The sequence below is a fragment of the Xiphophorus maculatus genome, chromosome 20, assembly GCF_002775205.1.
Source record: "Xiphophorus maculatus strain JP 163 A chromosome 20, X_maculatus-5.0-male, whole genome shotgun sequence".
Taxonomy (NCBI): Eukaryota; Metazoa; Chordata; class Actinopteri; order Cyprinodontiformes; family Poeciliidae; genus Xiphophorus; species Xiphophorus maculatus.
The window spans coordinates 21,937,580-21,950,217 of NC_036462.1; the positions used below are offsets into that span (position 1 = coordinate 21,937,580).

Consider the following 12,638-nt stretch of genomic DNA (forward strand, 5'->3'; position numbering starts at 1 on the left):
ACCATACTTTTCAGTTTCATCTAACTGTTAATCACTTTACATTTTAAATATAAGCAGTACCTTGTGTTGCGCTGTCATTTCAAACACTGATAAAAAGAGTATAACTAAAACATTTCAGCTACAAAAGACAAGAAAAATGAGTAGAAGCCACTTCACTGGTATTAACGTTTCCTTTTTACTTTGTCATAAATACAACCAAAGGTAAAACAAAAGTCAGTATTAAAGGCATAAGTCTTAAAAACCTTGCTGAAATGCATTGTATTGCTACAGAATAGATTCTGCAAACGATCAAAGTATTTGTAAGTATTTTTTTTTTAGCTTCAAAGATAAAATATCTTTATTAACAGATGGCAGATTATTAAAGTAGGTTGTATAGCTGTGCAAACGGTTTAAAGCCATATTTAGATACAAAAGGAGGTATTATTGAGCAAAAAAAAAAAAAAAGAGGTTTTCATGAACAGAGCGATGGTTAATGTATTGTCACCATAATTATTCAAAGCTAAAAACAGCAAAAAACTGTTGGGAAAGGGCATAAATTCAAATGAAGAGAGAATTAGAATAAAAATAACAAAATAAAAACTCAAGTAAACTGAGTTCGTCTTTAGTGTCACAAAAAAAGACCATCTTCATTTTAAAGACAAAATAATTTAAAAACAAAAAATAGACAAAAATGTGTAAAGAAAAATAAAATGTCTTAGTGCCAACATTTGTTGAAAATTGTTTCATTTGACCATATTTTGGTCTTAAACTGGCCAAAAATATGAATAAATGAGAAAAGAAATGATACTCCCAATTTCTTTAAACTTTAGCATCAAAACATTTAGCATCTGAAATCTCTTACTTCGCTAACAAATTGCACTGAAGCAGGCAACATTTAAACCTGAAGCATCCAGATAAAAATGTTTATTAATACACCTTCAGTGCTGAATGCAAGGACCTGAGGTTATTCCTTCATTACTGAATGTTATAGATAGTCCATGTAAAAGATGGCCTTCATTTTAGGATATTCATAAATACACATTGTTCTGTAAACAATATGATCAAAACTACATCTTTTTTAAAATTAAATGCTATAAATGATCATTTATAGTAATAATAATTACAATAGTGCTACTCACGATAAGCAAATAGTCTTATAAATTGCATAAAAAGTTTACAGCATCTATTAGATGTTTTGAAAGAGTAAATCGAAAGCATTTGTAAATCGCACAACAGCAACACATTATTGCAAAGCTTATGAGAAACGAGCGTTCTCAAAATATTCCCTAAAATGTAAGGTACAGTTTGTTGAAGGGCACAGAAAAGTTAAGTCTGACTTACTTGACAACTAGACAAACCATTCAGCTCAATGGTTATTATTAAAATACAGGATTCTTACATATTTCTTTTGAAAAATACCAATCTTTCCAGACTTCCCAGTTCTTTTGATTTTAAATAGAAAATACAAAAGGTCACCAGATTTTAAATGATTTAAAACAAACTAAACGATAGGCAGAAAGAAAGAAATGACACAAGGGAGGAATTGATAAAGAACATAGGAAAGTAAATAAGTTCAAAAGAAAGTAACTAAGACACTAAGATGAAAAAAAAGAGGAAATAAGAAAAAAACAAAGGGGATAGAAGCAAAGAAGGAAGGACAAGAGGAGAGATAATGGGAAAAGTCTGAAAACAAAATTGTTTCTATACTTATCTGCATCTGGAAACCACAGAAATCAAAATCTATATGTGTAGTAACCTTTCAGGAAACAGGGAAGTCTCATTAAAATTTGTTGCATGTCATGATTATCTAAAAATATTCGACATACTGGAAATTGTGCCCAACAATAATTTCCATTTAAAGCAGAAAAAACAGGGCTCAGATTGAAAAATTCCCAAACTGACTTATAAAGATCTCCTAAAAGCAAATACTGACTTGTAGAGGGGTGAAGTAAAGCTTGCTTAGTGCGCTCTCGACAACGCCCTCAATAAATTCTTCTTAGTATGTGACTTAATAAAAAAGTCAATCTAAAATCGCTACAAATATTAGTAACATAAATGACTGGATTTGAGAGAAGCAAATATGTCTATTCATGCAGGACGATATACATGATGTGTAGCAGCTTGCCACATGTTCATAACTTGCAGCTGTATGTTGATCTACTCTCCCTTCGTCAGTGTTTGTGTGAGCTTTAAGCATGACACAAGCTGCCGTTGGACCCGCAGGTGGCAGCGATGCTGCAGTTCTTCAGGATGGGGCTGAAATGGGAGGCTGCGTCCGCCTCTCTAGGAGGAAACGGCCTCATGGTGGAGAGGATCAACGCCAGACAGTCGGCTACGTTTTTGTTTGGGGCGCAAGCCAGAGCGGGGGTGTGGCCTGATGAAGATCAACAGGTTAGAAAACTTGGACTCTTTTGACGATCTCCCTCAGAAATGAACATTCTCACTTACCGTCCTCGTCTACAGCCATGACTGCTGCTCCTCTGCTCAGCAACACCTGCACAACAGTGGCCAGGCCTTTTCTCGCAGCAATATGAAGAGGCCTGCAGGACAAACAGGTTTTATAGTTTCATCAGAAAATGTATCCACATTGTCACGGCTGACATTTTAATGAAAGGCTTTTTCAGGCGCGGTCATGCTGGTGTGGTGCTCAGAGCTTTACAGCAACTCACATCTGGAGGGAGTTGTTTCTTGCGTTGATGAGGGAGGAGTCTGTGATTTCCCCAAGGAGCAACAGAGCACACATCTCATGACCCTGCAGACAGAAGCACAACGAGCCTAAACAATGCTGCTTAGAACCAAATTTTAGTTCCCACTCCAATCATAAAGAGTACTAGCGGATAGGTTTGTGCGTATGTGACCTTGCTGCAGGCTAAGTGAAGTGCTGTGTTATTGTTGACGTCCACCAGGGTCAGGTCTGGCTTCGCCTTGAGCAGTAAGAACTCTGAAAGGCAGATAACAAGCAACAACTAACAGGTTTATACATCACAATCATAAACTTTACGTTTTTGAACAGGATGTAAAACAATCTGTAAGCAGTAGAGCACTAGAGGATCAAAACTACAGAAAACAAGAGCAAAAAATAGTCAAAAGTAGGGATGCAAATAATTAATCGACTTACGATTAATGGTTTATTAGATTAAAATTATTTAATTTTTTTAATGTCGTAGTTTGGCTGCCATCCAGAAGAGGGCCCCCTTGGTCCTTAAACGGAGCCAGAAACAAAAATGGAGGCCAAATATTGGGAAATGAAGGAAACATAGTGGATATTTACAAATTAAGGAAAGCCTTAATTATCTTCTGAATACAGAATTAAATAATATAATTTAATGGATGTAAAGTAATGTTGCTACACACTCTTGTGCCTTGAAGTTATTTGCGATCCGCCATAATAAAAAAAAGAAGAAGAAGAAGATGGCAGTCAAACCAGAGCAGAAAAGAGAAACGATCTAAAAAAAAAGTGGGATGGAAAATACACTTTATGGGGTTCTGTTTTGAAATATAAACACTTGACAAGTTCCTTAATTTAACACCTTAAATTCAGCCGTGCGCAGTCGATCGATAAGAACAATCAACTTTAGATTAACTCATTAATTAAGAACTTGACTCCCTAGTCAAGAGCCTAAGATACCTTTGGTCCAAACAATCTTTAGTTACGTACCAACAGCCATGGTCTGTCCGCAGTCTGCTGCAACCATTACAGCCGAGCATCCACAGTGATCTACGGCATTGACCTGCGCCCCGTGGGCCAGAACCAGCTGGAGCCCAGCAACACTCCCTGAATAAGCAGCTGCATGCAGAGGCGTCCTGCACATCCAAACAACAGCAGAATGAATTAAAACTTACCCAAGCTGCCATAAAATAAACCAAAATAATAAATATTAAGCTGGGATATCCGTTAAATATTTCATTTAATATGCTAATCTTTTCTGCCATTTGCTAATAAACAAAGCAATGTGTGGGATACTTTATTTATACCCCTTTTTTTCAAAATGTTTTTCGCATTTTGTCATTTTACAACGTCACATTTGTATATTTTATTAGGATTTTTTAGTGAAATCCTAATAAAAGCGAACAACAAAAAACGAAATGTGTGCTATTATTTTGTAGAGTCACATTTCAGAGGTCTCAGCTTTGCTGAAGCTTTTCTGATTCTTTTAAAAACTTATTTAACCTCAGTCAGATTGTTTGAAGAACACCTAAACACCAATTTGTTCACATCTCAAGAGATTCCCAGGTCAGGTGAACTGCACAGTACTTCATTATGTTGATTTTAGGCCATATTGTTGAGCCTTAGTGACAAGGCATATGAATATTTTTGAAGACTATAAAACAAAAATAATGGATATCTTCCTGGTGTTATTTTTAATTATTTCCCTAAATTAAAATGCATTTGCATTTGCAGCACTTTAGATTCAAGGAGTAATTTCAGTGCAAGTGTTTTTGATGTGAAAATGTAACCCACCGTCCTTTGGTATCATTAGTGTGAACAATATAAGAGCCAATCATCTTTACTAGAAGCCCAGCAGCAGCATCATGTCCATTGATTCTGCGTGGAAAGCCAAAAGCATTTTAAATAAATAAATCTAGTCTAACATAATCAGATTTAATGCATAAAATTTGTGCTTAAAGTTTAATACAATACTCACAAAGCACAATGCAGCGGCGTGAAACGATTTCCTTCCTGGTTGCTATAAAGTCTGTTCTCAAGCAAATTATGTAAACATCCTTCGTGACCTGAGAAGACAAAATATAATAAGGTTGATTCTTACATATTCTAGTTGTATTCTTGTCCTTATTTGCTCATTTATTAATTAGTTAAGAATTAATTTAATTAGACAAAATGGACTAAAACAAAATTAGACCAAATTGTCACCATGGTAAGCAGCCCAGTGTGTGGGTGTGAAGCCCCTGAAGTCTAGCATGGAGTCCAGAGGGTCAGCCTTTTTTGCAGCTCTGAGCAGCATGTGGAGCAGATTTGTGTGACCACAGGATGCAGCGAGGTGGAGCGGCGTCTTTCCCTGAGCGTCTCTGCACAGGGCAGAAGCCCCATGTTCCAGCAGAGCCAAAACAGAGTCCTCACTACCCAACATGGCCTGCAAAACAAGCAAGCCATGAAACAGATTCTGGATTAAATTAAAGTTCTAATGAAGCTAAAAAGAAGAACTGCAATGTGATGTGCAGCAACTCACAGCTCTGTGCAGTGCAGTAAAGCCTCGTTTATCTGCAGCATCCGGATTTGCATTTTTCTCCAACAGGATGTGGACACAGTCAGTGTGACGTCCCAAAGTTGCCAGGATGAGAGCTGTCCTAAAAAACAAACAGGATTCACTGTTGAATAAGGCTGGCGAAATTATCCTGGCTGGGAAAATTTGCTTTTTATAATACATGTGGTGCATATTGGATATATTTCTCATAGTACTTTTTAAATGACTCAAGATCAAGATATTTACTGCATATCAAAATATTATTCTTGTTTATTACCTTTTTATTATCGATTTAACTTTGTGCAACAAAATATGAAATCTAATATTCATTTTCTATCCCATGAAAAAATGTTTTCATTTCAATTTTTTCTGTCATGTCAACGAAAAAAAAAATGATGCGTTTAAAAAAGTGAAACCACACGGCCACTCACTGTCCCTGCGTGTCCTGAGCGTCAATGATGCCAGCACTTTGTTCCCTGTTGACCAGTAAAAGCAGACAGTCCACTTGGCCTTCAGCAGCTGTGAAAAATAAACTAAAACTAGTTAACACATTTGGCAATACTCCAAAAACACAAAATCTTACTATGTATTCTTAACTAGTTTCTAGTACAAACATCTTATTACACTTGAAATAAGACAAAACTAACTTACAAGTAACTTTCCAGCAAGAAATAGGAGCTTGTTTTAAGTCAATTATTCCTAATAATGATGAAACATGTCTTGCTCCACTGGAAGATTACTTCACCGCTTATTCATCAATATTAAGGAATTATTGACTCAAAACAAGCCATTTCTCCCTACAAGTTACTTTTGTCTTATTTCAAGTGGACCAAGATATGTGCAATAGAAACTAGACCCAAAACACTTGGTAAGAGTTTGTGTTTTTGCAGTACATACCTGCAGCATGCAGAGCAGTCTGCTTCTGCTTGTATTCCTTCAACGTGTAGGAAGCCTGGTGCTCCAAAAGGACCTCCACACATTTGGAAAAGCCTCTCTTTGCAGCAAGGTGGAGCGCAGTCTGGCCTTCAATGTCCCGCACATCCAGACTGACTAGCGTCTCACAAAGCAAATGCAGTGCCTCACAATGCCCATAGTAGGCCTGCAGACATAAAGTAATTACCGGTAGTAGAAATAAAAGGTTGCTATGACACACTTACAGTCGTCATACTCACGGCTAGGTGCAGAGGACTGACTGGAATATTACTTTCAACCTCTTCAAGACAATTAAAAGAAATCTCCAAGAGCTGTAGTAGCAAGATAATAATAAAAAAGCCATTAGTTGCAGGCTGCAATAACTAATGTAAAAAGAAATATATAAAAGCCACAACGGACCAGTTCTAGATGTTGCTTGTTCCCATAAGCTGCTGCATAGTGAACAGCACTGTAACCTCTGCTGTTCTTCAGAGTGGGATTTGCACCGTTGTCAAGCAAAAAGTCTAAACACCTGAAATCAGCAGAAAGAATGAGACGCTTCAGTGTTTTTGTCCCTGAAAAATAAATAAGAAAAATGACCCTTCTCATAATCTGAGTTTAGCTTTAGAGGACATTTCTGTTTTAAATTTTCTCGTGGCAAAATCAAATAAAGTGTTATTGTTATACGCAGCTCATTTTGCATGTGCTTTGAAGCAACATGCAAAAAAAACAACATTGGATTAAGTAAAGATGCACTTTAAATTCACCAAGTTTTCAACTAAAAATGAGATTTACTTACAGAGAGGCTTCTTGTTTTCTTTCCTCACTGAGGTCTGGCTCGCATTTTGTTCCTCCTCTTTGAATAAAAACAAGTATAGTTAACTGAGTCGGACAACAAAAAAACCCACAAAACAGTTCCCTGTCCGATGACAAGAATCAGTTGATTTTCAGCTTAAACGGCTGATGAGAAACTTGAGGAAGTTTTTGATTAAAATGACAGGAAAAGGTTCTCACCCACAGAAAGTGTGTGAAGCAGCAGCGTAGTGCAGAGGGCTGCAGCCCGTCAGATCCGCCTCATTGAGCTCCGCTCCGGCTCTCACTAGAGAAATTGTACACTGGCTGTTCCCATTGGCTGCAGCGTAGTGCAGAGGAGATCTGAGAGACAAAATAGAGAGGGTTAAAAAATTTTAAAAATAATTTTATGCCACGCTGCATGCAGTGCTTACCTCCCCAAGTCGTCCTTTATATCCAGTTCAGCTCCACTGTTTACCAGTAAATTAAGACACTCGACATTTCTGCAAAACAAACAAGTATCAGAGAGAATATATAATATCTAAGAAGGATTCAACATATTTTATGATCACAAATGAAGAAAGGATTAAAGTTTCACTAATGGCGTTTATTTGACTGTTTTGCAGAGAGGAAATGAAGCTGAGAAAAAAAAAAAGATATTGCGGCTGCATCACAGATGGTTTTATTAAATGTAGTACCTGCTCTACACACAACAAACACCCAAACTTTAGTCAAATTTTTAATTACAGGGAGACGTCCTCTCTAAAAGTGATGCAAATGCGGAAACAAAACTCACAGAAGAGTAATGTCAGCTAATTAAATAATCAAAATAGTTCAGTTCTTCCATTTAGTCCAGTACCAGATTTTCGTTTTTTGGTCAAACTTCAATCTGAAGCCGGGTTGAGTTCGATTATGTCTCATCTCTCACCCTCCAGAGGCAGCTGCATGTAGGCAGGTCCTCCCACAATCGTCCTGGGTGTTTATATCAAACTCCAGGGTTGGGATTTGGCCATCCTGAATCACGTTGTAAAACTGGCCTGAGGCAAAAACAACAACAAAGAAAAACCAAAACGTTTTCAGCCATAGCTAAATCCATCATGATGACAGCTAAGATCCTAACAGAGAGCTGGTGGACTTAAAGGGATCCTCACCGTTAGAAAGTAACTTGCGACAGCAATCTGGGGAGCCAAACAGAGCCGCAAAATGTAGAGGAAGCATCCCATGAACCCCCTGTCTACAGATCACATTAATTAATTTATTAATCTCTGCAACCAATAATAAAAATCATACAGTGAATGATTTTGAGAATTCATCAAGGACCAGCATTTGTAATCATTTTTTTAACCACAGATATGATTTAAAAGACTCTCATCCGGACAGACTCACCTGCCTCTGGCAGCTCCGTTGGTCAGCAGAGTGCTGGTCAGCAACTCCTGACCGTATTTGGCAGCAACGTGGAGTGGAGTGTTTCCATTTATGTCCACACAATCAATCTCACCTCCTGAATGAAGAAGACAAATCTTGCATATGACAAACCCTTTAATCACCAACAGTCACATCATACAGCAGGATGTGTGTTACCGTTTTGGATCAGAATCTGGGAGCTTGTGAAGCGTCCGTGCATCGCAGCCATGTGTAAAGCGCTTTTTCCGTCTTTGTTCTGTTGAACACATGAATAATTAACATTTAATATACCAGAGGTCTTTAATTCTTGTTTTGAACACATTCAAAGCAAATTCAGACTCATTTCCAATTTTCATGTATAAAATACAAATAAAAAAATAAAATGAAGATTTTACTTCGACTGGATTTGCTCAGCTTTAATTAAGCAGCTTTTTTGGGGTGTAATGTTAACAAAAGTGAGAAAGGAAAGTTACTGATCAGAAACCTTGGATAAACTGTTTTACCTTAATCATATTTTATATATATATTTTTTTTTTGCTTAATGAGAACAGCTTTGTAAATACAGAAACATGAACTCCTGGGCAATTGAAGTGTGCCTAATGGATTTTCTTTTTTTACCTACAACTATTAAATCTTAGTCATTTTCATGCAAGAATATTTTCAACTAAAAGCATTTTTTATAAAAAAAAAAAAAGTTTCACAAAAGTGTGAAGGGGAAATCTACTTGTAGTTAAAGATTAAAACCAGTGTTCAAAATGTTTAGTTTAAGCATTTTCAAAAATCTTCAGCACCTAAACAAACTTTTTAAGTACTTTTCCAAATCCTCATGATTAGTAGCTTTAACATTTAAATAAATTATTAAATGCAGTAAATCTAGAAATCCATTTTTAATCCTTTCTACAAATACTTTTGGTTTTATAGACACATTTCACCTGGACGTTGACATCAGCACCATTGTTGACCAGGAGCTCAAGACAGAGCACGCCGCTGGAGGAGATGGTGGCCAGATGCAGCGGCGTGTTGCCTTCGTGGTTGGGCTGGTTGATGTTGGCGCCGCAGTTCACCAGTTCAGTGGCTACTGAGTCCTGGCCCGTGTGACAGGCCATGTGAAGCGCCGTGTTCCCAAAGCTGTTTGGCTCATCAGGCTGAAATCAGGGAGGGAAAACAAAATAATAACACTCGCTCAATTGAGAAAGTCTTTTTCTTTCTCACCAGACAGATTGTTTATGTTTAAAAGTATTGAAACTTATAATTTATTTGACTAAGCTACAGCAGCTCTTACCTCCACCTGGAGTCTCAACAGACACCTGACCACATCCAGGTGTCCGCTGGCGGCCGCAGCATGGAGCGGCGTGTAACCATGTTTGTCTTTGCACGCCACATCTGAAATGTAGGACATCAGCAGCTTCAAAACGTCCAAATGTCCTGCAAGAAGAGACTTACATTTACTTCAGGAATCTGTGTTCACAAAATAGGAGAAGCTCTTGCTACATAACCAGCCAACTGAAACTTGTTTAAAGTCTTTTCTCATCTGACTGCTGTAATAAGAAGCCAGAGATCCTTAAAATCTTACAGATTTTCAGAACTTTCACAAAGTTACTAAATATTGTCAAGATGTTGATGAGGAAATTGAATCAAAATGTGCTTTAGCACAGGATCAGTTTAATATGAATCAGGTAATTGCAGCTTATTTGTACAGTTTTAATAGATTTGTTTGCTTTTTAGTTGAACTGTACAGCAGGTAGTACATGCCACATTAAAATATAAAATAAAACCCTTCAAATTTGTTCTCATGGTGTGTTTTTTTTTTCAGTTAAAATTGTTCACAATAGGCTTACATTACCAAAGATGCAGGACGGAAAACTGTGAAACTCATACTTCACAAAGCTGTTGAAGGTTTTTCAAATATTTAAAACTTTAATTTAAGCTAAAGAGTTTTTATATATAACTTTACTCACCGAGATGTGCAGCCCAGTGTATTGGCTGTCTGTCCTTCTTATCTTTGGCATTTGCACTGGCTCCTTTACGCAAGAACAAGTTCACCATCTGTAAAACGCAACACCTGGGTAAACATATGCGTTTGTGCAAGACACCCAGACATCAAGCTTGTCAATTAGAAACCACAAGCTATACTTTTACACACAGACAAAACATTTCAGAACAAGACGTTCAAAGCATGACGTGCTTTATTAAAGGAAGTAAATCTGCTCTTAGATGTGGTCACAAAGAGTTAAAAGAGGACATAACATGTTCATATGTTTTTTTCTGTCGTCTTCACAGGTTACCTCAGCGTGTCCGCTGTGTGCTGCGTGATGTAGAGGTGTTCTTCCCAGTTTGTCCGCAACATCCAGGCTGCAAACATATGGTATGAGGGCTGCAGCGCAACCTGTGGCCCAGTTTGCAGCTGCCATGTGTAGGGGAGTATGCCAGAATTTGTCCCGCGAGTTGAGTTCTGCTTTGTGTTTTAGGAGCAGTTGTACAGCCCTCTGTGGTTATAAAAAATATATATATACATATCACATGTCAGACTGTGAAGTCAAGTAATTGCTTATTCAAATGCCTTTGATTTAAAAAAGTAAATAAAAGTACTTCATTTCTCGAGGCTGCGGCTCGATGTAAAGGAGTGAGCAAGCCCTGGTCCTTAGAATTTACATTTGCGCCTGTCATAGAGAGCAAAATCAAAAACAAGCTTTTCAGCTGCACACTGTTTGTAAGTTTTAGTCCTTATGCAGTAATCGAGACTTCTTTGGTTTACCTGCATTTATAAGTAGTTCCATGACATGAACATCACCCAAATAAGCAGCAGCATGAAGTGGTGTGCTTTGTTCTTGGTCCTGATATTTGAAACATTTTTAAAAATTTAGTGTCAGAAAAAAAAAATTCTCAAACAGGAATATTTTAACTAAAAATGCACCAGACACACCTGGCAGGTTTGCACATTTTCATTTACCTGTAATGTACTGTCAGGATAATAAAGGTGTGACAGTAAAAGGAAAACACAGAGAGCCCAAAAGTGGAAGGTCACTTTGAACAAATGCACATTTTCTTCTACTCTTAAGTTTTAACGGTTTAAAGTTGAAATTTTACCAAACACTTCAGCAATTTATTGAGCTTTTAAACTTCATCTTTGACTTAAATAAGCCTATCAATCAATAATAATTAGCAGTTGTACAAAGCAGAGCCACATACTGATTATACTGCTATATTAATGGTCATTATACAATCTTGTACCAAACCTCTTATTCTTTGTGATTTATGTAGATTATCTGAAATAAGTGCTAAGTGAATTACTATATTTGATACACATCCTATAGTGATAGGAAAATTGTAAAAAGTGATAACTTTATAGACTTAAGGATTTGTCCAAGATGCGTAGCAAACAACTCTGACATCACAACATCAGCTCCAGACAGGATGCTCCTACCTGAGCGTTGACACTTTCGTTGTGCTCCAATAAAAATGCAACATCTTCGGCATTTCGGCTGAATATGGCCTGTATCAGAGGAGACTGAAGAGAAGACATTGGACAGTCAACACATACAATAAAGAGCAGTAAGGGATATGCCATTTAAATCACTTTATACTCTCCGATTGAGGTAAAACGCAAAGCTCGTAAAGGATAAAAACTTTGAAAATCATGTTTTTAAAATGCCTTTCCTCTCAGCCTTCAAAGAAATGGAACAAAATCTCGATGGTAAAGGATCTGTGACACAATTAGCCTGAAGGAAAACTTTCCTCGTCGTGCAGCTATGATGACTAGCAGCTGTGAACCACAGTGAAGAGTCGAGGAAGTTTGCCAAAGTTCATTAATATCACTGCAAAATCCGTGTTTACTACCTGGTCCTTGATACTTCTCAACTCCATGTCCCAGTCACTCAGAAAGCTTCTTCATTGAGACTTTGTGTAAACTTAGCAGCATATCAGCTAGTTAGCCTAGCTTTAGCTTATTTGGCAACTGGGATGTTTGGAGCAGTTGTAGAACATCGCGAGAGGACTGCGAGGAGCGGGATTTCAAGGGACTCGCTTATCAAACCAGCTTTCTGTCAACGATTGTACCGATGCAGAATCTGTGGATGGAGATGGAAATTAGGGTAATGGTAAGGAGGGACTCCAGCCTCAAAGAATTAGAAGATCTCATTACCGATAAATCCTCAAAATTATCTGGAAAACATGCTAAAAGCTGTCCAACTATTACAAGAGGAGTCTGTAATGTCAACTTTTCATTTGATAATTTGAGAAGTGGATGATTTATTTCTAACGCTGCATTTTTCTTTTATCAAAGAAGTTAGTAATTTGTTTTTGTAAAATTGAAACTCCTTTATACCATTTGAGTATCTTTTTAAATGT

At 37.3% G+C, this 12,638-nt stretch overlaps 1 protein-coding gene across 1 annotated transcript; it reads right to left on the reverse strand.

Moving 5' to 3' along the window:
• Nucleotides 1-151: 151 nt before the first annotated feature.
• Nucleotides 152-12,592, reverse strand: LOC102224578 (serine/threonine-protein phosphatase 6 regulatory ankyrin repeat subunit C-like). The gene is made up of 28 exons (XM_014470721.2): nt 12,129-12,592; nt 11,716-11,799; nt 11,047-11,125; nt 10,881-10,951; nt 10,577-10,777; nt 10,250-10,337; nt 9,574-9,716; nt 9,224-9,436; nt 8,469-8,547; nt 8,274-8,388; nt 8,039-8,121; nt 7,816-7,924; nt 7,322-7,390; nt 7,110-7,250; nt 6,895-6,951; nt 6,516-6,627; nt 6,356-6,427; nt 6,081-6,282; nt 5,615-5,702; nt 5,169-5,286; nt 4,853-5,072; nt 4,626-4,713; nt 4,442-4,525; nt 3,638-3,783; nt 2,838-2,920; nt 2,649-2,731; nt 2,428-2,519; nt 152-2,353 (listed from the first exon to the last, which is right to left on the reverse strand). The coding sequence occupies exons 1-28, from the start codon at nt 12,153-12,155 to the stop codon at nt 2,169-2,171; spliced, it is 3,132 nt and encodes a 1,043-aa protein (XP_014326207.1). The 5' UTR covers nt 12,156-12,592; the 3' UTR covers nt 152-2,168.
• Nucleotides 12,593-12,638: the final 46 nt, after the last annotated feature.